This window comes from Salvelinus fontinalis, chromosome 2, assembly GCF_029448725.1.
Source record: "Salvelinus fontinalis isolate EN_2023a chromosome 2, ASM2944872v1, whole genome shotgun sequence".
NCBI classification, from domain to species: domain Eukaryota; kingdom Metazoa; phylum Chordata; class Actinopteri; order Salmoniformes; family Salmonidae; genus Salvelinus; species Salvelinus fontinalis.
Window position 1 is genome coordinate 71,026,932 of NC_074666.1, and position 26,859 is coordinate 71,053,790.

Sequence of the window (26,859 nt, forward strand, 5' to 3'; positions counted from 1 at the left end):
TTTGGTGGGAGGCAAGACTGTTATTCAACAATGTGACAGTAACCAATTATTATTCCATCCAGAGATCTAATAAAGAAATATGTCATACCTAGAATTTCACACGCACACACTCTCTAATGTCTTTCCCAGTGGGTAGTCGATGGACTACTAATCCCATGATCCTCTTCTCCTCACCTCAAACTTATGCCTGAGCTCCATGTTGACGTCGTCGATCTCAGGGATGGGAACGTTGTAGTACTCCCCTTCCTCCTGGCACAGCATCTTGTACCTGCAGAGTGGACCACAGCAGTACTGTCAGAATCTGTCAGTCAGTCAATCAATCAATCAATCAATCAATCAATCAATCAGGTTAACCAATTTAAAAAATGACCTTTGTTGACTTCACTATACTGGACCAGCACCAACCACACATTTAAGCATCAGTGATACTCAGTAGAGGTTTTGCAGCTGGCAGTGCTCTGTATTGATATGTATAATGTGTTTATAGTAAGTCTAGCCTCGATACTGCAATGCCAGCAGAATGGATATCTCTGTTTACAGTTGGCTGCTCTGATGTGTACCCATTCTGGCACATTTCCCCACGGCAGAACACACACACACACACCACACCTCATTACTAAGCATCAGGGACCATCTGTATACACTCACAGAGACACCTCTTTAAAATGTCTGCCAAACACACACACCATCATCACCAAAGTCATCGTCTACAGTGATGCCTGCCGATGCCAAGCATTAAGCAGTAGTGGGCCCAGGTCTTTCCAGGAAGCACTAGTCTCCTTCCCAGTCCTGGATCTTCTCCCCAGCTTCTAGCAAACAAGGCTAAGGACACGCTGAGCACTTAGCTGTGAGTCAGGGTTGAATCAGGCTAACTGACGGAAGTATGCTAACATTAGAAGAGAGTGTTTACGTATGCCCATCCAGACTTGTCACAGCAGCCGGACAAAAATCCCAACAACTGCTCTATGCATTAGAGCCCAGAGGGATGCTGTCTGTTTGTCTGTCTGAATGAATGAATGGAGCTGGCACTGTCCAACAGGCTGTATTTCACTGAGTGTGTTTTTGTATTTGAAAACAGTATGTATCTATTTCATACTATAAAATAGTATCAGCCATTGGATCGACTGGAAAACTTCCAGCTACCTATATGAGTAAAGGATGAACAAGAACACTAGGTGTGTGTGTGTGTGTGTGTGTGTGTGTGTGTGTGTGCGTGTGTGTGTGTGTGTGTGTGTGTGTGTGTGTGTGTGTGTGTGTGTGTGTGTGTGTGTGTGTGTGTGTGTGTGTGTGTGCCTGGGCACTTGTCTGTGTGTGAAGGATCACTAACCAGCCGCAGGCGGGGGACTTGATGAGTTCAGACACACCGAACGACATTGAGCCCATGAAGTCGTTCCTGGTGGTGCGGTCCCAGTCCCACACCTCTATAGACAGACGACGGTCCTTATCCATTACCTTCAGCTTACTGGGGGGACACAGAGTGGGAATGTAAACACACAGGCACACATGCCATGAACACACACGGTGCACTCAAAGACACACACCCATACACTCACAAGCTGAAAGACTCATTCCAGGTGGGGTTGAGTGAGGAGCGTATGGTCCTGGTCTTCTGTTTGGTCTCGTTCTTGGGGTCAGGGATGAGCTTGAGCTTCACGTAGGGGTCAGACAGGCCATTAGGGTCCATGGGGATCAGGTTTCTGGCTTCACCCACTGGAGAGAGAAAGAGAGAGAGAGAGAGAGACAGAAAAGGCAGAAGTTCATGTGAGAGAGAGACAGAGAGAGAGAGAGAGAGACAGAGAGAGAGAGTGAGAGACAGAAAAAGCAGAAGTTGATGTGAGAGAGCAAGAGAGAGAGAGACAGAAAAGGCAGAAGTTCAAGTTAATTTGATTTTAAATTCAAGTTAATTTGAGTGAACCTGGTAACAATTATTTTTGACCAGTCACTTAACAAAGAAAAATAATTAAAGCAAAGTGTACAACATCATTTGCTGAGAGGAAAGGAGAGACGTCTATTAAAAGGACAGGTGTGAGTGAGAGAGGATGATAGAACATAAACAATGACCACAAGGCTTTAGTCAGCATGAACAGAAAGAGCAGTTCTCTCTCTCTCTCTCTCTCTCTCTCTCTCTCTCTCTCTCTCTCTCTCTCTCTCTCTCTCTCTCTCTCTCTCTCTCTCTCTCTCTCTCTCTCTCTCTCTCTCTCTCTCTCTCTCTCTCTCTCTCTCTCTCTCTCTCTCTCTCTCTCTCTCTCTCTCTCTCTCTCTCTCCTTAAGTTGAGCATCTCTCAACATGCACAAAAGCAGCTGGAAGGTGAGGAAGGTAATCCCACTTTAATGCGTCACTTGTATGAAACAGAGTTGATATTAACATTCATGTTTATCACATATTGAATTATGGAGTTTCAAGGAGATTTGCTGTAGCTATTAATGTTGTTACTTCTGAGGTGAGCAAGTCACGGGTAGAGCCGTAGTTTGAAGTCCTGGGCACATATTCACCATGACAATCAGGATCAGTTTATATTTTGAAATCATAATGTATAAGATGACATGAACCAGGTTGGACGTGGTCCTAGATCAGAACTCTTACTAGTCAGACTCCTTATGAATCCAGGTCGTGTTAACCACTGTAAAATGAAGTGGCACCCCCAAAAAACGAAATTTCATCATCATGTCTTGTTGTATAACCCTGTACTTTCTCAGCTGTCAGTTTGCGTGACAACCAACTCATAGAGACAGTCAGGGCTGGGTCTTCTAGATATAGACCCAACAGGCCAACTTCACCATGGTGACAAGGTCTACAGTTCAGAACTGAAGGGTCCTTTATGGAAACAGCGTGAGTCCACCGGGTAATGTTCTCCTGAAGTGTCCCTATTTGAAGCACACTGTTGAATGAAATAAACAACAACATACAGAGGGAAACAAAAAGTGGGTTAAAATAGGAACCAGCTATTAGAGATATATATAGTCACCATGGCTCTGGGCTAGCCTCGTAAATACCACAAAGCCTCTCTGGGTGTCATGGTAACCTTAAACACCGGCGCCGTCACCACGGTAACCTTTCCATCTCTGAGCCTGGCGACTGCTACATTATGCAAAGATAAGCAGAGACGAGCTGATAAAGGACATGGTACACAGCCGTGTGTGTGTGTGTGTGTGTGTGTGGTGTGTGTGTGTGTGTGTGTGTCATTACTCCTTGTGTGTGATCCTGTGCCAGAGACAGAAGCTATGGCTGATACATAGAGAGAGAGAGGACCCTTCAGTTCTGAACTGTAGACCTTGAGAGAGAGAGAGAGACAGAGGGCAAAGGAGAGCGAGAGAGAGAGAGAGAGAAAGAGGGCAAAGGAGAGCGAGAGAGAGAGAGAGAGAAAGAGAGAGAGAGAGAGAGAAAGAGACCGAGAGAGAAAGAGAGAGACAGAGAGAGAGAGAGAGAGAGAGAGAGAGAGAGAGAGAGAGAGAGAGAGAGAGAGAGAGAGAGAGAGAGAGAGAGAGAGAGAGAGAGAGAGAGAGAGAGAGAGAGAGACAGAGGGCAAAGGAGAGCGAGAGAGAGAGAGAGAGACAGAGGGCAAAGGAGAGCGAGAGAGAGAGAGAGAGAAAGAGAGAGAGAGAGAGAGAAAGAGACCGAGAGAGAAAGAGAGAGACAGAGAGAGAGAGAGAGAGAGAGAGAGAGAGAGAGAGAGAGAGAGAGAGAGAGAGAGAGAGAGAGAGAGAGAGAGAGAGAGAGAGAGAGAGAGAGAGAGAGAGAGAGAGAGAGAGAGAGAGAGAGAGAGAGAGAGAGGGAGAGAGGGAGAGAGGGAGAGAGGGAGGGAGGGAGGGAGGGAGGGAGAAAGGCAACATGCCAGACAAAACAAAAAACTGTCAACCCACCCAGACGATACGGTACAAAGAGACTACCTAGAGCACAGAGAGAAGAGATATCTTCACAAGATGTGACACAGAGAGAAGAGATATCTTCACAAGATGTGACACAGCGAGAGGAGATGTCTTCACAAGATGTGACACAGAGAGAATAGATGTCTTCACAAGATGTGACACAGAGAGAAGAGATATCTTCACAAGATGTGACACAGAGAGAAGAGATATCTTCACAAGATGTGACACAGAGAGAATAGATGTCTTCACAAGATGTGACACAGAGAGAAGAGATATCTTCACAAGATGTGACACAGGGAGAAGAGATGTCTTCACAAGATGTGAGGATATGCCTGGGATACGACCTTATGCACGCCTCTGAAACACACTTGAAACACACGCTGTGACACTTAAAAATGTCCAATCTTCAACTCATGAGCGATGGAGAGTGAAATAAACAAAGCGAAAATAAATGGATAAATTGCTGTCTTTGAAAACCCCAGAGGAGGATTGTGTGGAATATTAGGATTCTACTTAACTCGAGGAAAGAGATAATCACAAGTCATTCTCAGACATACTACTCTGCATATTCAAATGTAATCACTCAGACGCAGACTAAGCTGATGCGAGCAGAGCACAGATTTATAGGGTTCCTACATCTAAATATTCAGGACTTGAGGTTGGCTGAGGATACATCAGACAGCTGCCTGACGTTAGTGTCGGCATGCCAATTAGCAGAGATCATAGTGAAAGTTCTGGATTATTTAATAAAGGGGAGATATAATATATTAGCAGACATTGTTATTTATTAGCTATATGCTCTTTAGCTCTACCTGTCACAGGACCCTGTAGTGTAGAGCGAGCGAGAGAGAGAGAGAGAGTTAGAGAGTCAGAGAGAGAGAGAGTCAGAGAGTCGAGGCATGGATTCTACAAGGTGTCGAAAGCATTCCACAGGGATGCTGGTCCATGTTGACTCCACAGGGATGCTGGTCCATGTTGACTCCAATGCTTCCCAGAGTTGTGTCAAGTTGGCCAGATGTCCTTTGGTGGTGGACCATTGTTGATACACAAGGGAAACAGTTGAGCATGAAAAACCCAGCAGTGTTGCAGTTCTTGACAGAAACTGGTGCCCTGGGACCTAATACAATTTTTACTTTAAAAAATGGAACCTTTATTTAACCTTTATTTAACTAGGCAAATCAGTTAAGAACAAATTGTTATTTACAATGACGACCTACCGGGGAACAGTGGGTTAACTGCCTTATTCAGGGGCAGAACAACAGATATTTACATTGTCAGCTCGGGAATTCAATCCAGCAATACCCCGTTCAAAGGCACTTAAATCTTGTGTCTCGCCCATTCAGAGGGTGAATGGGTAAGATACAAGACATACACAGTTTATGTCTCAAGGCTTAAAAATCCTCCTTTAACCTGTCTCCTCCCCTTCATCTACACTGATTGAAGTGGATTTATCAAGTGACATCAATAAGGGATCATAGCCTTCACCTGGATTCACCTGGTCAGTCTGTCATGGAAAGAGCAGGTGTCCTTAATGTTTTGTACACTCAGTGTTCACATCTCGCCCAATACAGTCCTGTCCATACACTCCTGGAGTGCTCATTAAACACACACACACACATACACACACACACACACACACACACACACACACACACACACACACACACACACACACACACACACACACACACACACACACACACACACACACACACACACACACACACACACACACACACACACGTCTGGTTCATGGGTAAAGAAGTGTCCTGTCTCCTGTTGTGTGTCTATGTGACCAATAGAGGGAGCCCCAGGCCTCTATTACAGCTCTCTCTAGCTGACAGCCCATGTCAGAAGTTCACATCTCGCTCAATACAGTCCTGTCCATATACTCCTGGAGTGCTCATTAAACACACACACACACACACACACACACACACACACACACACACACACACACACACACACACACACACACACACACACACACACACACACACACACACACACACACACACACACACACACACACACACACACACACACACACACACACACGAGACTCTATAGCACCGCCATGACATCCGTCACTCAGGACTGCCTCTACCAGTACTCATCATTCAGTCCTTCATCCAGGAATAGAAACACAGAAAAGAACATCTCTTCTATTATCGTCTCAGCTTCTTCTTCTCTGAAGTCTCCTTTAGTGCAGATCACAGATATTGCTGTATATAAATGACATGATAGGTCATACAGAAAGGGTTACTACACTTCACTACGTCGGTAACTCTCATTACTGTATCTGTAATAGAATCACATTGTAGTTAGAGACGACTGGACATCTAACTAGAGTTGAATAATCACACGGATACAATTGTATAAATACTGTATTAGGGTAGAAAGAATATATTTTTTCTCCTTTTTGGAAGGCTCAGGATCTTCAGTGTTTATACAGATAAGCACCTAATTCCCATAAAAACCTTTGACAGTGCCGGTATACCAACTTACTAATCTGTATATGGCTCAGGGCCCGAATTCATAAACCATCTCAGAGCAGGAATGCCCCTCATCTTATTCATTATGACTTAAAAGTCAAACATGTTCTCAGATCAGCACTCGTACTCTGAGAGGCTTTGTGAATATGGGCCCTGATTTGTGCTCAGGTAATGTTTGTTTAGAACTGGGCATGGTATTTGCCTCACTCAACACTGTGCCCCTTGACAGCATAATCCACGATGACCCCGCCCTGGCAGCACAATCCACGATGACCCCGCCCTGGCAGCATAATCCACAATGACCCCGCCCCGGCAGCATAATCCACGATGACCCCGCCCTGGCAGCACAATCCACGATGACCCCACCCTGGCAGCACAATTACAAAATATACTATTTCTAAAATTAAACGAGATTTGGAGAAATCTGGACCGAAGGGCAGCTCAATCCCCATGAAAAGCCTTTGAAATTCAAATGCCATGTTGTATAACAAAGCGATGTCTGCATGCAGCAGCCGCAGTAGTAGTGTAGTATCAGTAGTAGTGTAGTATCAGTAGTAGTGTAGTATCAGTAGTAGTGTAGTATCAGTAGTAGTGTAGCATCAGTAGTAGTGTAGCATCAGTAGTAGTGTAGTATCAGTAGTAGTGTAGTATCAGTAGTAGTGTAGTATCAGTAGTAGTGTAGTATCAGTAGTAGTGTAGCATCAGTAGTAGTGAAGTATCAGTAGTAGTGCAGTATCAGTAGTAGTGTAGTATCAGTAGTAGTGTAGCATCAGTAGTAGTGTAGCATCAGTAGTAGTGTAGCATCAGTAGTAGTGCAGTATCAGTAGTAGTGTAGTATCAGTAGTAGTGTAGTATCAGTAGTAGTGTAGTATCAGTAGTAGTGTAGCATCAGTAGTAGTGTAGTATCAGTAGTAGTGCAGTATCAGTAGTAGTGTAGTATCAGTAGTAGTGTAGTATCAGTAGTAGTGTAGCATCAGTAGTAGTGTAGTATCAGTAGTAGTGCAGTATCAGTAGTAGTGTAGTATCAGTAGTAGTGTAGTATCAGTAGTAGTGTAGTATCAGTAGTAGTGTAGTATCAGTAGTAGTGTAGTATCAGTAGTAGTGTCCTATCAGGAGTAGTGTAGTATCAGTAGTAGTATAGTATTAGTAGTAGTGCAGTATCAGTAGTAGTGTAGTATCAGCAGTAGTGTAGTATCAGTAGTAGTATAGTATCAGTAGTAGTGTAGCATCAGTAGTAGTGTAGTATCAGTAGTAGTGTAGTATCAGGAGTAGTATAGTATCAGTAGTAGTGTCGTATCAGTAGTAGTGTCGTATCAGTAGTAGTGCAGTATCGGTAGTAGTGTAGTATCGGTAGTAGTGTAGTATCCGTAGTAGTGTAGTATCAGTAGTATCAGTAGTAGTATAGTATCAGTAGTAGTGTAGTATCGGTAGTAGTGTAGTATCAGTAGTAGTGTAGTATCAGTAGTAGTGTAGCATCAGTAGTAGTGTAGTATCAGTAGTAGTGTAGTATCAGTAGTAGTGTAGTATCAGTAGTAGTGTAGCATCAGTAGTAGTGTAGTATCAGTAGTAGTGTAGTATCAGTAGTAGTGTAGCATCAGTAGTAGTGTAGCATCAGTAGTATTGTAGTATCAGTAATAGTGTAGTATCAGTAGTAGTGTAGCATCAGTAGTAGTGCAGTATCAGTAGTAGTATAGTATCAGTAGTAGTGTAGCATCAGTAGTAGTGTAGCATCAGTAGTAGTGTAGTATCAGTAGTAGTGTAGTATCAGTAGTAGTGTAGCATCAGTAGTAGTGTAGTATCAGTAGTAGTGTAGTATCAGTAGTAGTGTAGCATCAGTAGTAGTGTAGTATCAGTAGTAGTGTAGTATCAGTAGTAGTGTAGCATCAGTAGTAGTGTAGCATCAGTAGTAGTGTAGCATCAGTAGTAGTGTAGTATCAGTAGTAGTGTAGTATCAGTAGTAGTGTAGCATCAGTAGTAGTGTAGCATCAGTAGTATTGTAGTATCAGTAATAGTGTAGTATCAGTAGTAGTGTAGCATCAGTAGTAGTGCAGTATCAGTAGTAGTATAGTATCAGTAGTAGTGTAGCATCAGTAGTAGTGTAGCATCAGTAGTAGTGTAGTATCAGTAGTAGTGTAGCATCAGTAGTAGTGTAGCATCAGTAGTAGTGTAGCATCAGTAGTAGTGTAGCATCAGTAGTAGTGTAGCATCAGTAGTAGTGTAGTATCAGTAGTAGTGTAGCATCAGTAGTAGTGTAGCATCAGTAGTAGTGTAGCATCAGTAGTAGTGTAGTATCAGTAGTAGTGTAGCATCAGTAGTAGTGTAGTATCAGTAGTAGTGTAGCATCAGTAGTAGTGTAGCATCAGTAGTAGTGTAGTATCAGTAGTAGTGTAGCATCAGTAGTAGTGTAGCATCAGTAGTAGTGTAGCATCAGTAGTAGTGTAGCATCAGTAGTAGTGTAGCATCAGTAGTAGTGTAGCATCAGTAGTAGTGTAGCATCAGTAGTAGTGTAGTATCAGTAGTAGTGTAGCATCAGTAGTAGTGTAGCATCAGTGCATGTCTGGTAATCTTTTGAGCTGGGTTGATTCCCACTGTTCAACGGTAGAGTAGTGAGAGAGAATCACACACACTGGACCCGGGCTCCCGAGTGGCGCAGCAGTCTAAGGCACTGTAGTCCCTGGTATGAATCCAGACTGCATCACATCCAGCCGTGTTTGGGCGGCGCACAATTGGCCCAGCATCGGCCGGGGTAGGCTGTCATTGTAAATAAGAATTTGTTCTTAACTGACTTGCCTAGTTAAATAAATACAATAGTTTTATGTCTGTTATACTGCGTCTGCTTTCCAGTGATTCCCAGGGCTTTGGAGTCTGTTTTTAAACAGTTTATTATACCTCATATGATAATAAAGGATTACATTCAATCAAAACAGGTGTCTGGAAGTAACAAACTATTCTCATTTTGAATGGTGAGAATGCATGTTTAGAGTCATTCAGGACATTCACTCAATTCAATTCCACTCCATACAAAGCATTATTTATCCCAGAGGAACAATATCGCTGGGCCAAGCAGTGGTTCTCTCACAGCGCTGGGTGAATATAATGTAGGCTTTAGCTCTTCTCTCAAACTGAAGCATGTCAGCTCCTACTAACTGTATCTTCTTATCAACACAAACACACTGGCATCACTGTGTTTCTCAGCTCAGTGGTTCCATGAACTGTGTGTGTCACTGACTGGGTCCTTGGATGCCCCTGTGTGTGGTGTGTGTGTGTGGTGTGTTTGTGTGTGGTGTGTGGTGTGTGTGTGTGTGTGTGGTGTGTGTGTGTTCTGACAGGGGCTTAGACAGCAGAAATGGACGTGTCTGCATCCATGTGTCTGTGATGGTTAAACTCCAGAGCTAACTGGAGATCCCTATTGGCCCTAGGTTATTGTTTTGGTCTTGGCAGGAGAGAGAGAGGAGCAGGGGAAATAAGGATGAGAGGTGGAGGGGAGAAGAGGAGAGTAGGGTGAAGGGGGGTGAGAATAGGTGGGTACAAGAGGACAGAGATAGAGGGAGGAGGATATGAGAGAGATGGATAATCAAAAGAGAGTGAGGGACAGTACAAGAGGGAAGGAGGGTGAGGGGAAAGAGGGAGAGAGGAAAGAGGGAGAGGGGAAATAGGGAGAGGCGAAGGAGGGAGAGGGGAAGGAGGGAGAGGGGAAAGAGGGAGAGGGGAAGGAGTGAGAGGGGAAGGAGTGAGAGGGGAAGGAGGGAGATGGGGAAGAGGGGGAGGGGAAAGATGGAGAGGAGAAAGAGGGAGAGGGGGAAGAGGGAGAGGGGAAAGAGAGAGAGGGGAAGGAGTGAGAAGGGAAAGAGGGAGGGGAAAGAGGGAGATGGGAAGGAGGGAGTGTGGAAAGATGGAGAGGGGGAGGAGGGAGAGGGGAGAGCGGAAAGAGGGGAGTGTGGAAAGATGGAGAGGGGAAGGAGGGAGAGGGGAGAGCGGAAAGAGGGAGAAGAGAAAGAGGGAGAGGGGAAAAGGGAGAGGGAAAGGAGGGAGATGGGAAAGAGGGAGATGGGAAAGAGGGAGAGGGGAAAGACGGATAGGGGAAAGAGAGAGAGGGGAAAGAGGGAGAGGGGAAGGAGGGAGAGGGGAAAGAGGGAGATGGGAAGGAGGGAGAGGGGAAGGAGGGAGAGGAGAAAGAGGGAGAGGGGAAAGAGGGAGAGGAGAAAGAGGGAGAGGGGAAGGAGGCAGAGGGGAAGGAGGGAGAGGGGAAGGAGGGAGAGGAGAAAGAGGGAGAGGGGAACGAGGGAGAGGAGAAAGAGGGAGAGGGGAAAGAGGGAGAGGGGAAAGATGGAGAGGGGAAAGAGGGAGAGGAGAAAGATGGAGAAGGGAAAGAGTGAGAGGGGAAGGAGGGAGAGGAGAAAGAGGGAGGGGAAAGAGGGAGAGGGGAATGCTGGATTATTCAAGGAGAGAGGGGAGCAGGTTTACTTAGGAGGAAGAGGGGAAGGATGAATAGATGAGAGGGGGATGAAAAGTGAGGACTGCAGGCAGGGATGTTTAGGGAAATAGGAGTGAGGGATGGGTACATGATAGGTTATTGAAGGAGAGAATAGCAGGGTATTGAATAGCAGGGTATTGAAGGAGAGAGCTGTGAGGAGGAGGGAGAGAAAAATACAGTGTTAGAGGAGTAGAGGAAGAAGTTATTGCAGGACAGAGGAGAAAAGGAGGGGGAGATGAGAGGAGAGATGAGGACAGGTGAAAGTGAGGAGAGGGCAGTGTTATGGAAAGAGAGAGAGAGAGAGAGAGAGAGAGAGAGAGAGAGAGAGAGAGAGAGAGAGAGAGAGAGAGAGAGAGAGAGAGAGAGAGAGAGAGAGAGAGAGAGAGAGAGAGAGAGAGAGAGAGAGAGAGAGAGAGAGAGAGAGAGAGAGAGAGAGAGAGAGAGAGAGAGTAGGAGGGACAGAAAGAGCGAGGAGAGGGTTATTGTATTGGAGAGAGCCTTGGAGATGTGTTTGTGTTTTCTTGGCTGGACAGATTTAATCAACTTCACATGGCGCTGAACCAGAATGGCCTCCACATGTCTGTGGAAGCCACAGGGAACATACACAATCTGATGCCACTGTTCAGTCCTCAGCTTGGCAGACCTTCTGGCTCAAATACATTGCCTCTCTCTTTTTGTTTTCTTTCTCTCTCTCTGTCATTCTTTCGCTCATTTTTAGTGACATTCTCTCTTCCACTCTATCTTCCATTTCTCTCAGTCTCTTTCTGTCTTTTATTCTCTTAATCTCTCTCTCTGTCTTGTGTGTTTCTATTGTATCTTTCTCTCTCTCTGGAATTGAGTCAGTAACCCTCAACGTCTTCTTTGAATGAGTCTGGTGGCCTTCTCAACTGTATCGGCATCCCTGTCACTGTTAACTCATTGCCCCTGTGAAAAACCTCTTCTCTTAAAGGGATACTTTGGGATTTTGGCAATGAAACCCTTTATCTACTTTCCCAGAGTCAGATGAACTTGTGGATAACATGTTTATGTCTCTTTATGAAGGAAGTTAGAGGTAGTTTCTCGGGCCAATGCTAACTAGCGTTAGCGCAATGACTGGACGTCTATGGGTATGTATCCCTTTAAGGTTGTCAATACATTTCACTGATAAAGAGTTACAGGCCATGCAGGCAGGAACACACACACACAAACACGCAAGCACACACACACACGCACACACACACAAACACGCACACTTGACATGTGGTAGTAACTAGGCATTTATTCAACAAGAACCCAAAAAGGAACTGACAGTATATATAAAATGAAAACTGTGAAACACTGAACCTCATCACTGGCCATGTGTCTCACAGTCCCTGATTGTGTTGAAATGGAGGGAGAGGCGAGGAGGGTACTGCCCACCCAGACTGAGCCCCTTAAATTGAAATTGAATTGAGAGAAGGAGAGAGGGAGAGAGGGAGAGGGAGAGGGAGATGAGAAGGAGATGAGAGGGAGAGGTAGAGGTGGAGAGAGAGAGAGAGATAGAAATACAAACAGGGAAGAGACACAAATTCTGCAGACTCAGAATGGTATTAGGGTGCCACTCAAATGATGTGTGTAGGATGTGACTGACCATGACACGTAGAATGCAGCTCATCACTCAGACTCCTTGAATAGCATGGCACTTGTGCCATGCCACTCAACTGTAGCTAGCATGCACTGTAAGTGTCATGTAAATCATATATAGGTAGCATGTAGCATGTAGTCTGTGTCATGTCAGTCAAATGTATCGTAGCTAGCATGTAGCATGTAGTCTGTGTCATGACAGTCAAATGTATCGTAGCTAGCATGTAGCATGTAGTCTGTCATGACAGTCAAATGTATCGTAGCTAGCATATAGCATGTAGTCTGTGTCATAGCACTCACTACTCACATGTAGCTAACATGTAGTGTAGTCTGTCATGTCACTTACTGGTAGCTAGCATGTTTCATTTAGTCATGTCTCTCCCTTGTAGCGTGTGACTCACCTGTGACGTGTAACCTGTCTCCGCTGACGTCGATCTTGAGGAAGATGCGTCCTCTGCGCTCCGTGTGGTCTGTCCCACACAGGCTTGGCACGTTCATCACACACTGATTGTGTACGTTCATGTCGCAGGCTGGACAAACACACACAAACACATTGAGTTTATAACAGGTTTAGGACCTGGTCATATTATGGTGGAGTTCAGCTAACTGGTCATGGTGAGCACACTCTGCAAGTTACCTGCTGTTCAATACCTTACAGTAGTGTTTATTTGTCTGCAAGTTACCTGCTGTTCAATACCTAACAGTAGTGTTTATTTGTCTGCAAGTTACCTGCTGTTCAATACCTAACAGTAGTGTTAATTTGTCTGCAAGTTACCTGCTGTTCAATACCTAACAATAAGGTTTATTTGTCTGCAAGTTACCTGCTGTTCAATACCTAACAATAGTGTTTATTTGTCTGCAAGTTACCTGCTGTTCAATACCTAACAGTAGTGTTTATTTGTCTGCAAGTTACCTGCTGTTCAATACCTAACAATGGTGTTTATTTGTCTGCAAGTTACCTGCTGTTCAACACCTAACAATAGTGTTTATTTGTCTGCAAGTTACCTGCTGTTCAATACCTAACAATAGTGTTTATTTGTCTGCAAGTTACCTGCTGTTCAATACCTAACAATAGTGTTTATTTGTCTGCAAGTTACCTGCTGTTCAATACCTAACAGTAGTGTTTATTTGTCTGCAAGTTACCTGCTGTTCAATACCTAACAATAGTGTTTATTTGTCTGCAAGTTACCTGCTGTTCAATACCTAACAATAGTGTTTATTTGTCTGCAAGTTACCTGCTGTTCAATACCTAACAATAGTGTTTATTTGTCTGCAAGTTACCTGCTGTTCAATACCTAACAGTAGTGTTTATTTGTCTGCAAGTTACCTGCTGTTCAATACCTAACAATAGTGTTTATTTGTCTGCAAGTTACCTGCTGTTCAATACCTAACAGTAGTGTTTATATGTCTGCAAGTTACCTGCTGTTCAATACCTAACAATAGTGTTTATTTGTCTGCAAGTTACCTGCTGTTCAATACCTAACAGTAGTGTTTATTTGTCTGCAAGTTACCTGCTGTTCAATACCTAACAGTAGTGTTTATTTGTCTGCAAGTTACCTGCTGTTCAATACCTAACAGTAGTGTTTATTTGTCTGCAAGTTACCTGCTGTTATATACCTAACAATAATGTTTATTTGTCTGCAAGTTACCTGCTGTTCAATACCTAACAATAGTGTTTATTTGTCTGCAAGTTACCTGCTGTTCAATACCTAACAGTAGTGTTTATTTGTCTGCAAGTTACCTGCTGTTCAATACCTAACAATAGTGTTTATTTGTCTGCAAGTTACCTGCTGTTCAATACCTAACAATAGTGTTTATTTGTCTGCAAGTTACCTGCTGTTCAATACCTAACAATAGTGTTTATTTGTCTGCAAGTTACCTGCTGTTCAAAACCTAACAATAGTGTTTATTTGTCTGCAAGTTACCTGCTGTTCAATACCTAACAATAGTGTTTATTTGTCTGCAAGTTACCTGCTGTTCAATACCTAACAATAGTGTTTATTTGTCTGCAAGTTACCTGCTGTTCAATACCTAACAGTAGTGTTTATATGTCTGCAAGTTACCTGCTGTTCAATACCTAACAATAGTGTTTATTTGTCTGCAAGTTACCTGCTGTTCAATACCTAACAGTAGTGTTTATTTGTCTGCAAGTTACCTGCTGTTCAATACCTAACAGTAGTGTTTATTTGTCTGCAATTTACCTGCTGTTCAATACCTAACAATAGTGTTTATTTGTCTGCAAGTTACCTGCTGTTCAATACCTAACAATAGTGTTTATTTGTCTGCAAGTTACCTGCTGTTCAATACCTAACAATAGTGTTTATTTGTTTGCAAGTTACCTGCTGTCCAATACCTAACAGTAGTGTTTATTTGTCTGCAATTTACCTGCTGTTCAATACCTAACAGTAGTGTTTATTTGTCTGCAATTTACCTGCTGTTCAATACCTAACAATAGTGTTTATTTGTCTGCAAGTTACCTGCTGTTCAATACCTAACAATAGTGTTTATTTGTCTGCAAGTTACCTGCTGTTCAATACCTAACAGTAGTGTTTATTTGTCTGCAAGTTACCTGCTGTTCAATACCTAACAGTAGTGTTTATTTGTCTGCAAGTTACCTGCTGTTCAATACCTAACAATGGTGTTTATTTGTCTGCAAGTTACCTGCTGTTCAATACCTAACAATAGTGTTTATTTGTCTGGAAGTTACCTGCTGTTCAATACCTAACAATAGTGTTTATTTGTCTGCAAGTTACCTGCTGTTCAATACCTAACAGTAGTGTTTATTTGTCTGCAAGTTACCTGCTGTTCAATACCTAACAGTAGTGTTTATTTGTCTGCAAGTTACCTGCTGTTCAATACCTAACAGTAGTGTTTATTTTCCATTTCTACAACAGACCAGCCAGGTATTGAACAGAGCCTGCACACACTCTCTGTATCTCAGCTTCCCAGTCTCTCTCTCTCTCTCTCTCTCTCTCTCTCTCTCTCTCTCTCTCTCTCTCTCTCTCTCTCTCTCTCTCTCTCTCTCTCTCTCTCTCTCTCTCTCTCTCTCTCTCTCTCTCTCTTCGGAGTGCATGCTGGGAGTGAGTAGTCAAGCAGGAGTGTTTGTGAGAGCGAATGGAAATTCTTTTCACTCTATTGGGTTTTGGTATGTATATATATATATTGATTAGTTTAGTTGTTTTAAGGGTATATTGTTTAACTATCATTAAGCACGTATAAGGGTGGTAGGATCGTTGAGGTTGTTTGTGTGTTTTTTCGCGAGGGCACAACCAGCGGGTGGGGCTGGTTGAAATGGCCACTCGCGGATGTGTAGAGTTTGAAAAACTTAGTCGGAGGCATGGAGTGAAGATTCTAGCCGAGACCGGGTGTTCAGTAGAAGAATGTAGTCTTGCTGTCGGTGCTATCATTGGGTATGATAGCATAAAATCAGCCTCAAGGATGAATAGCGCCGTAGTGATCTTCTTAGATTCTATTGAAAAGGTGAATAAAATAGTTGAGACGGGTGTTGTGTTACGGGAGACACAGACGCAGGTGTTTCCGCTTATGAATCCGGCGAAAAAAGTGATACTTTCTAACGTGCCACCTTTTGTTAGAGATGAAGTGTTGCAGCGAGAGTTAGCGCGTCATGGTCAAATCGTATCCACAATAAAGAAGGTTCTTTTTGGATGCAAATCTCCGTTGCTGAAACATGTCGTGTCTCATAGGAGGCAAGTGCATATAATATTAAAAAAGGACGTAGATGAACTGAATTTAGCGTTCAGTTTTAAGATTGATGGATTTGATTACGTATTTTACGCTTCGACTGAATCAATGAAATGTTTTGGTTGTGGAAGAGAGGGGCATTTGGTGCGCAGTTGTCCCGAGAATGAGCGCGCTGAGACCGGTAGTAGTTATAGTGCTGGTGCAAATAACGCACCAACGCGAGGGGATGAAAATGCTAAGGGTGCAGGGGAAGGGAGAAGGTGGGCAGATGTGGTTGGAAAAGTAGGAGAAGAAGGCATTGTGGATAAGGTGGAAATTGTGGTTGATCAGAAAAAAGAGGGAGGGGAAACAGGTGGTGAGATTGCGACTGCTGTCGCTGAGGTGGTGCTGGAGAATGAAAGTGGAGGGCAAGAGGAGGTTGAAAGAACGGAAAAAGAAGCAGATGTTTTCAAAATACAGAGGAGTAAAAGGAAGAATGTAAGGGGGGTGAAGGGTCTAGTTCTAAGAGAAAGGTAGAGAGTGATAAGTCAGTTGAAGATGAACAAGTGGTAGAGATGGTGGAGTTTTCTTCTGGGGAGGATAGCGGGAGTGAGTCATCTGATGCGTCGCAACAATATAGCGAGACAAATGGGGTGGAAGGGAGATATGGAATAGAGAAGATACGTCAATTTCTAAAGGTGACAAAAGGGAAGAAATATATGCAGGATTACAATGTAAATGATTTTTTCCCTGAAAGTGAATTGTTTATTGAATCAGCAAAGTTTCTGATGTCAAAAATTACAGGAGGAGGGTTGAAAAGCCCTGAAATTGCTAGACTCAAGAAAGTGGTCACGAGAGTGATAAGTGATGTAAATTCGAAAGAAAATGAAAGAGTTTAGTTGCAGTTTTAACTCTATAAAGAGATGTGGTGGCTGTATCATCCTCTGTATATTTTCTTCATACATGAGCAGTTTTAAGATTTCTTCTTTAAACGTAAATGGGGGAAGAGATGGTAAAAAAAGAGCCATAGTGTATGAGTTAATTAGGGGAAAGGGAAGTGACATAATTTTTTTGCAAGAAACGCATAGTAATTTGGAAAATGAAGTTATGTGGCAACAGGAGTGGGGGGGGGGACAGTGGTGTGTAGTCATAAAAACTCAAAAAGTGGGGGTGTGGCTATTTTGTTCTCAAAAGGGTTTTTGCCTTTGTCTTATGAGGTTGAGGAGATAGTTGAGGGGAGGTTATTAAAAGTCAGAGCAAGGTATGAAAACATCACTATGTGTCTGATAAATGTATATGCCCCAGTTGTGACAGTTGAGAGGGTATGTTTTTTAGAGACATTATCAAATACCATTGAGAAATGTAATAAAGAGGATTATTTATTTATTGCTGGGGATTTCAACTGCACAGTCAGCGATTTAGATAGAAATCACCAAGAACCTCATATAGCTTCAAGGATTTTTTAAAAACGCCTCATTGTAACACATGAACTGTGTGATATTTGGCGGAGTCAAAATGGAGGCACAAGGCAGTACATCTGGGCGCATGTGAGAGAGAACACCATCTCTATGGCAAGGTTAGATAGGTTTTATTGTTTTGAGCATCAATCTCAGGTCTGTAAATCAAGTGTGATAACCCCAGTGGGATTTTCTGATCATTGTTTAATAACAGAGGTGGTGTTCATTAATGATGTAAAACCCAAAAGTGCATACTGGCATTTTAATATAACTTTATTGAGTGATGCTCATTTCAGGAAATGTTTCAGTTTTTTGTGGGAGAGGTGGAGGTCTAAAAAGGACAGTTTTGTATCTCTTCAACAGTGGTGGGATATAGGGAAAATCCAGATTCAACAATTCTGTAATCAATACACAAGGAATGTCACCAAGGATATCACCAGATCAATGAAAGCCTTAGAGGTTGAAATAGTGGAACTCATGACGTTGGTTGAGACCACAGGAAATTGAGGCCATACGCAGGCCCTCAAGAGGAGAAAAGCTGCATTGGCAGACCTGCTGGGTATCAGAGCACAGGGGGCATTGGTGAGAAGTAAGTTTCAGGGAATATCTGAAATGGATGCCTCATCCAAGTTTTTCTTTGGTTTAGAGAAAAAGAATGGACAAAGAAAAATTATTCATTGTCTCAAATCAGCTGTTGGACAAGAGCTCACTAGCCCGAGTGAAATTAGAAAGAGGGCAGTAGAGTTCTATGCTGAGCTCTATAAGTGTGAGTACAAAGAGGATAAAACAGTGACACAGCAGTTCTGTGATGGGCTCCCAAAGGTGGCTGCAGAAGCGCAGGTTGAGCTGGAGCAACCATTGTCTTTGCAGGAGTTATACACTGTGTTAAAAGGCATGGAAAATGGAAGGGCACCAGGCATTGATGGGCTTCCCGTTGACTTTTTTAAGTCTTTTTGGGCTATGTTGGGAGAGGATTGGCTTGAGGTAGTTAATGATAGTTTAACCGGAGGGTTACTACCAATAAGCTGCAGAAGGGCTGTCCTCACCCTATTGCCCAAAAAGGGTGACCCTAGGGAGGTGAAGAACTGGAGGCCGGTGGCTTTATTGTGCACTGATTATAAGATATTGTCAAAGGCTTTGTCCAACAGGCTGAGGGAGGTGATGGGGCAAATCATACATACGGACCAGTCCTACTGTGTTCCTGGCAGGCAGATAGGGGATAACATTTCTCTGATTCGTGATTTTTTGGACGTCTCTAAGGCTATTGGGTTGGATGCTGGTCTAATTTCAATTGATCAGGAAAAGACATTTGACCGAGTTGAACATAAATATTTATGGCACACGCTTGAGGCGTTTGGGTTCAGCTCGGGTTTTATTGCCATGATAAAGGTGATATATGGTGACATTGAAAGTGTATTGAAAGTTAACGGTGGTTTGAGTGCTCCTTTTAAAGTGTGTAGAGGTATTAGGCAGGGATATTCTTTGTCAGGGATGTTGTATGCCATTGCTATAGAGCCACTACTAAATAGCATTAGAAGTCGCATTGAAGGGGTGTACCTTTCAGAGGATATTCCTCCTATTTGTCTCTCAGCCTATGCTGATGATGTAGTTGTGTTAGTGAAAAATCAAGCGGAGGTGGATAGTTTGAGTATAATGGTTGATCGTTTTAGGGGAATATCCTCTGCAAAGGTAAATTGGGAAAAGAGTTGTGCTTTACAGATTGGAAAATGGGCTGGAGGGATCATGGCTTTGCTAGGGGGGCTAGAATGGTGTAAGGGAGGTTTTAAGTATCTTGGAGTGTACCTAGGAGATGAGGGGACTATGGAAAAAAATTGGAGTGGGGTGGTTGAAATGGTGGAAGGGAGGATGAGGAGATGGCGTTGGTTATTATCTCGTATGTCATATAGGGGGCGCACTATTATAGTTAATAATGTGATTGCCTCTGCACTGTGGCATCGGTTGTCAGTTTTAGAACCACCATCTGGCCTTCTGGCTAAGATACAGGCAATTATTGTGGATTTCTTTTGGGATAAATATCATTGGGTTCCACAAAGTGTTTTATATTTATCAAAAGAGGAGGGGGGTCAAGGTCTTGTACATCTTGCTAGTAGAGCTGCTGCTTTCCGGTTTCAGTTTATTCAAAGGTTGCTTTATGGACTGGAAAAGGTGGTGTGGAGAGGGGTGGCAGGTCTTGTATTACAGAGGGTTGGAGGATTAGGATTAAAGAAGGCTTTATTTCTGGTTGATAGTAGACAGATTTCTAGGGAGGGAGTACCTCCGTTTTACAGAGGTCTTCTCAGAGTGTGGAGTATAATGAAGGTGTCCAGACGAACTTCAGCGGAGTCAGTGCATTGGTTGTTGGAGGAACCTCTGGTGTATGGGGCAAGACTGGATTGTACAACTGCAGCTGTTCCACATTTCTCTAAGATTTTGGTGAAGGGCAAAATCATCACCTTAAAACAGTTAATGGCCATGGCTGGGCCCGCCTTAATGGATGGAAGACGGTTGGCTGAACATTTGGGGGTGAGGTCGGAAAGGATTGTCGAACAAATGCTGGGAAGCTGCAGGAAGGCCCTGTCAGAGGAAGAGTGGGGAATGCTTAATAGCCACGAGAAGAAGGGACAAGATGAAGACGTCTCATTTCCAAGACTAGGGATTACACCAAATATCCCAGAGTCAGAGAGAAAGGGTTTATTGTTGGATTTGAGAGGGTTGGAGGAGGTGGGTTTGGATGAGGTGAATGGGAAGGACTTGTATAGGGGGTGTGTCAAGGTGATAAATAAAGATAAATTGAAAAATAGAAAAGACACTCCATGGAGGGTAAAATTGGGAATTGATGACAAGGTAAAGCCAGCATGGAGAGCACTGTACAAACCACCGTTACAAAAGGGTACTGGTGATATGCAATGGAGGGTTTTACATGGCATTATTGCAGTTAATGCTTTTGTATCTGTCATTAACTCAGGTGTTAGAGATGGATGTCCTTTTTGTAGTATAAGAGAAACAATTTTTCACTGTTTTATGGAGTGTGAGAGGATAAAACCTCTATTGGAAATACTGGAATCTTTGTTTAGAGCTGTAGGTGAGATTTTCAATAACAATGTTTTTATTTTGGGGTTTCAATATAGTAAGCAACAGAAAAGAAAATGTCAACTGTTAAATTTTATTTTGGGACAAGCTAAGATGTCAATTTTTTTGAGTAGGAAACATAAGATAGACACGGGATATGAGAAGGATATAAGATGGGTTTTTAAAGGATTAGTGAAAGCAAGAATAAAAGTGGATTTTGAGTTCTTCTCAGCTGTAAAAGATCTCCCTGTGTTTGAGGAGAAGTGGGCATATGAAGGAACGCTTTGTTTTGTAGAGGAGAGGAAATTATTTTTTGTTGAGGAAATAAGTTGAATGTATATGTTCTTTTGTATTTTAATTTATTTTGTGTAGGAATTACATTTATTGTTTCATTTCTGAAAAGGCAGTGTGTCATTATTGATGTTAACAAGTGAGTAGAAAATAAAGGTTTTATAAAAACTCAAACTCTCTCTCTCACACACACCCTCCCTTCTCTCCCTCCCTCTCTCCCTCTCCCTCTTATTCCCTAAGCGTGTTAGAGGACAACACATTGAGTGTTTTTATTAGCGGCTAATGAAGCTAATGAAGAAAAACAGGAGAGGGACCAAAGGGAGAGGAGGCTACAGGCCTCCCTCCTACTTTCCTCATCCCCCCTTCCCTATCCCCGATCTCTTTATCTTCATACACCCTCACCTTACCTCTCTCCCCACATCTATCCAGCCCCACCATCATTCCTATCGTTCACCCTCGTCCCTACTCTACACTCCTCTGTCCAACATACCCCTGCTTCTCCTCATCCCTCTACCTCAACCTATTCATCCCAAATTCTTCTCTTTCTCTCCTTCACCCATTACCGTCCTTCTCCTTCTTCCTCCACCCCTATTTATCCCTCTTTCCACCTCCACCTCCACCTCCCTCTCTTCCTCCTCCTCTCTTTTAATAGGCGGAAGGACAGGAGAGCCCCAGTGGCAGCCAGATCGGGAGGCTAGGATGTAATGACTAATTTGTTGGCATCAGGCCTCAGGCCTCTCCACATCAATTTATATCAATCTGTTATAATTCTGCCACCAGAGGCACTAGAGATGGATGGATGGAGAGGGAGGGAAGGAGGAAGGGTGATAGATGGGAAAGATAGAGAGGTAGGAAGGGAGAGTGATAGATGTGGACAGGGAGAGATGGAGAGAGTATGAAGAGTGTGGGGACGGAACGGATGTGGGTTTGAGAGGTAGTGAGGGGATGGGAGTGGGTTGAGAGGTAGTGAGGGGATGGGAGTGGGTTGAGAGGTAGTGAGGGGATGGGAGAGGGTTGAGAGGTAGTGAGGGGATGGGAGTGGGTTGAGAGGTAGTGAGGGGATGGGAGGGGTTGAGAGGTAGTGAGGGGATGGGAGAGGGTTGAGAGGTAGTGAGGGGATGGGAGTGGGTTGAGAGGTAGTGAGGTGATGGGAGTGGGTTGAGAGGTAGTGAGGGGATGGGAGTGGGTTGAGAGGTAGTGAGGTGATGGGAGTGGGTTGAGAGGTAGTGAGGGGATGGGAGTGGGTTGAGAGGTAGTGAGGGGATGGGATGGGTTGAGAGGTAGTGAGGGGATGGGATGGGTTGAGAGGTAGTGAGGGGATGGGATGGGTTGAGAGGTAGTGAGGGGATGGGATGGGTTGAGAGGTAGTGATGGGATGGGAGTGGGTTGAGAGGTAGTGAGGGGATGGGATGGGTTGAGAGGTAGTGAGGGGATGGGATGGGTTCAGAGGTAGTGAGGGGATGGGAGTGGGTTGAGAGGTAGTGAGGGGATGGGAGTGGGTTGAGAGGTAGTGAGGGGATGGGAGTGGGTTGAGAGGTAGTGAGGGGATGGGAGTAGGGTTGAGAGGTAGTGAGGGGATGGGAGTGGGTTGAGAGGTAGTGAGGGGATGGGAGAGAGTTGAGAGGTAGTGATGGGATGGGTTGAGAGGTAGTGAGGGGATGGGTTGGGTTGAGAGGTAGTGAGGGGATGGGAGAGGGTGGTTGAGAGGTGGTGAGGGGATGGGAGAGGGTGGTTGAGAGGTGGTGAGGGGATGGGATGGGTTGAGAGGTAGTGAGGGGATGGGAGTGGGATGAGAGGTAGTGAGGGGATGGGATGGGTTGAGAGGTAGTGAGGGGATGGGAGAGGGTTGAGAGGTAGTGAGGGGATGGGAGAGGGTTGAGAGGTAGTGAGGGGATGGGAGTGGGTTGAGAGGTAGTGAAGGGATGGGATGGGTTGAGAGGTAGTGAGGGGATGGGAGAGGGTTGAGAGGTAGTGTGGGGATGGGATGGGTTGAGAGGCAGTGAGGGGATGGGATGGGTTGAGAGGTAGTGAGGGGATGGGATGGGTTGAGAGGTAGTGAGGGGATGGGATGGGTTGAGAGGTAGTGAGGGGATGGGAGTGGGTTGAGAGGTAGTGAGGGGATGGGATGGGTTGAGAGGTAGTGAGGGGATGGGAGAGGGTTGAAAGGTGGTGAGGGGATGGGAGTGGGTTGAGAGGTAGTGAGGGGATGGGAGAGGGTTGAGAGGTAGTGAGGGGATGGGATGGGTTGAGAGGTAGTGAGGGGATGGGAGAGGGTTGAGAGTTAGTGAGGGGATGGGAGTGGGTTGAGAGGTAGTGAGGGGATGGGATGGGTTGAGAGGTAGTGAGGGGATGGGAGTGGGTTGAGAGGTAGTGTGGGGATGGGAGTGGGTTGAGAGGTAGTGAGGGGATGGGAGTAGGGTTGAGAGGTAGTGAGGGGATGGGAGTGGGTTGAGAGGTAGTGAGGGGATGGGAGAGAGTTGAGAGGTAGTGATGGGATGGGTTGAGAGGTAGTGAGGGGATGGGTTGGGTTGAGAGGTAGTGAGGGGATGGGAGAGGGTGGTTGAGAGGTGGTGAGGGGATGGGAGAGGGTGGTTGAGAGGTGGTGAGGGGATGGGATGGGTTGAGAGGTAGTGAGGGGATGGGAGTGGGATGAGAGGTAGTGAGGGGATGGGATGGGTTGAGAGGTTATGAGGGGATGGGAGAGGGTTGAGAGGTAGTGAGGGGATCGGAGAGGGTTGAGAGGTAGTGAGGGGATGGGAGTGGGTTGAGAGGTAGTGAAGAGATGGGATGGGTTGAGAGGTAGTGAGGGGATGGGAGAGGGTTGAGAGGTAGTGTGGGGATGGGATGGGTTGAGAGGCAGTGAGGGGATGGGATGGGTTGAGAGGTAGTGAGGGGATGGGATGGGTTGAGAGGTAGTGAGGGGATGGGATGGGTTGAGAGGTAGTGAGGGGATGGGAGTGGGTTGAGAGGTAGTGAGGGGATGGGATGGGTTGAGAGGTAGTGAGGGGATGGGATGGGTTGAGAGGTAGTGAGGGGATGGGAGAGGGTTGAAAGGTGGTGAGGGGATGGGAGTGGGTTGAGAGGTAGTGAGGGGATGGGAGAGGGTTGAGAGGTAGTGAGGGGATGGGATGGGTTGAGAGGTAGTGAGGGGATGGGAGAGGGTTGAGAGTTAGTGAGGGGATGGGATGGGTTGAGAGGTAGTGAGGGGATGGGATGGGTTGAGAGGTAGTGAGGGGATGGGATGGGTTGAGAGGTAGTGAGGGGATGGGATGGGTTGAGAGGTAGTGAGGGGATGGGAGTGGGTTGAGAGGTAGTGAGGGGATGGGATGGGTTGAGAGGTAGTGTGGGGATGGGATGGGTTGAGAGGCAGTGAGGGGATGGGATGGGTTGAGAGGTAGTGAGGGGATGGGATGGGTTGAGAGGTAGTGAGGGGATGGGAGTGGGTTGAGAGGTAGTGAGGGGATGGGATGGGTTGAGAGGTAGTGAGGGGATGGGAGAGGGTTGAGAGTTAGTGAGGGGATGGGAGTGGGTTGAGAGGTAGTGAGGGGATGGGATGGGTTGAGAGGTAGTGAGGGGATGGGATGGGTTGAGAGGTAGTGAGGGGATGGGAGTGGGTTGAGAGGTAGTGAGGGGATGGGAGTGGGTTGAGAGGTAGTGAGGGGATGGGATGGGTTGAGAGGTAGTGAGGGGATGGGAGAGGGTTGAGAGGTGGTGAGGGGATGGGAGTGGGTTGAGAGGTAGTGAGGGGATGGGAGAGGGTTGAGAGGTAGTAAGGGGATGGGAAAGGGTTGAGAGGTTGTGAGGGGAGGGGAGTGGGTTGAGAGGTAGGGAGGGGATGGGAGTGAGTTGAGAGGTAGTGAGGGGATGGGATGGGTTGAGAGGTAGTGAGGGGATGGGAGAGGGTGGTTGAGAGGTGGTGAGGGGATGGGAGAGGATGGTTGAGAAGTGGTGAGGGGATGGGATGGGTTGAGAGGTAGTGAGGGGATGGGATGGGTTGAGAGGTAGTGAGGGGATGGTAGTGGGTTGAGAGGTAGTGAGGGGATGGGAGTGGGTTGAGAGGTAGTGAGGGGATGGGATGGGTTGAGAGGTAGTGAGGGGATGGGAGAGGGTTGAGAGGTGGTGAGGGGATGGGAGTGGGTTGAGAGGTAGTGAGGGGATGGGAGAGGGTTGAGAGATAGGGAGGGGATGGGATGGGTTGAGAGGTAGTGAGGGGATGGGAGAGGGTTGAGAGGTAGTGAGGGGATGGGAGTGGGTTGAGAGGTAGGGAGGGGATGGAATGGGTTGAGAGTTAGTAAGGGGATGGGATTGGGTTGAGAGGTAGGGAGGGGATTTGATGGGTTGAGAGGTAGTGAGGGGATGGGAGTGGGTTGAGAGATAGGGAGGGGATGGGATGGGTTGAGAGGTAGTGAGGGGATGGGAGAGGGTTGAGAGGTAGTGAGGGGATGGGAGTGGGTTGAGAGGTAGGGAGGGGATGGAATGGGTTGAGAGTTAGTAAGGGGATGGGATTGGGTTGAGAGGTAGGGAGGGGATTTGATGGGTTGAGAGGTAGTGAGGGGATGGGAGTGGGTTGAGAGGTAGTGAGGGGATGGGATGGGTTGAGAGGTAGTGAGGGGATGGGAGAGGGTTGAGAGGTAGTGAGGGGATGGGATGGGTTGAGAGGTAGTGAGGGGATGGGAGTGGGTTGAGAGGTAGTGAGGGGATGGGATGGGTTGAGAGGTAGTGAGGGGATGGGAGAGGGTTGAGAGGTAGTGAGGGGATGGGATGGGTTGAGAGGTAGTGAGGTGCTGGGATGGGTTGAGAGGTAGTGAGGGGATGGGAGTGGGTTGAGAGGTAGTGAGGGGGATGGGAGTGGGTTGAGAGGTAGTGAGGGGATGGGATGGGTTGAGAGGTAGTGAGGGGATGGGATGGGTTGAGAGGTAGTGAGGGGATGGGATTGGGTTGAGAGGTAGTGAGGGGATGGGATGGGTTGAGAGGTAGTGAGGGGATGGGAGTGGGTTGAGAGGTAGTGAGGGGATGGGATGGGTTGAGAGGTAGTGAGGGGATGGGAGAGGGTTGAGAGGTAGTGAGGGGATGGGATGGGTTGAGAGGTAGTGAGGTGCTGGGATGGGTTGAGAGGTAGTGAGGGGATGGGAGTGGGTTGAGAGGTAGTGAGGGGGATGGGATGGGTTGAGAGGTAGTGAGGGGATGGGATGGGTTGAGAGGTAGTGAGGGGATGGGATGGGTTGAGAGGTAGTGAGGGGATGGGATGGGTTGAGAGGTAGTGAGGGGATGGGAGTGGGTTGAGAGGTAGCGAGGGGATGGGAGTGGGTTGAGAGGTAGTGAAGGGATGGGATGGGTTGAGAGGTAGTGAGGGGATGGGAGTGAGTTGAGAGGTAGTGAGGGGATGGGATGGGTTGAGAGGTAGTGAGGGGATGGGAGAGGGTGGTTGAGAGGTGGTGAGGGGATGGGAGAGGGTGGTTGAGAGGTGGTGAGGGGATGGGATGGGTTGAGAGGTAGTGAGGGGATGGGAGTGGGTTGAGAGGTAGTGAGGGGATGGGATGGGTTGAGAGGTAGTGAGGGGATGGGAGAGGGTTGAGAGGTAGTGAGGGGATTGGAGTGGGTTGAGAGGTAGTGAGGGGATGGGATGGGTTGAGAGGTAGTGAGGGGATGGGAGAGGGTTGAGAGGTAGTGAGGGGATGGGAGTGGGTTGAGAGGTAGTGAGGGGATGGGAGTGGGTTGAGAGGTAGTGAGGGGATGGGATGGGTTGAGAGGTAGTGTGGGATGGGATGGGTTGAGAGGCAGTGAGGGGATGGGATGGGTTGAGAGGTAGTGAGGGGATGGGATGGGTTGAGAGGTAGTGAGGGGATGGGATGGGTTGAGAGGTAGTGAGGGGATGGGAGTGGGTTGAGAGGTAGTGAGGGGATGGGATGGGTTGAGAGGTAGT

The 26,859-nt window shown here is 46.0% G+C and overlaps 1 protein-coding gene across 1 annotated transcript in view; it reads right to left on the reverse strand.

The window, feature by feature from the left end:
* prkcab (protein kinase C, alpha, b) overlaps nt 1-26,859 on the reverse strand; it is a 314,729-nt gene that overhangs the window by 47,392 nt on the left and 240,478 nt on the right. Inside the window, exons 5-8 of the mRNA XM_055884310.1 lie at nt 12,840-12,968; nt 1,554-1,710; nt 1,328-1,462; nt 175-268 (exon numbers count right to left, since the gene is read on the reverse strand). Of these exons, the coding sequence (XP_055740285.1) occupies nt 175-268; nt 1,328-1,462; nt 1,554-1,710; nt 12,840-12,968 (515 nt within the window). The remainder of the gene's footprint in view (nt 1-174; nt 269-1,327; nt 1,463-1,553; nt 1,711-12,839; nt 12,969-26,859) is intronic.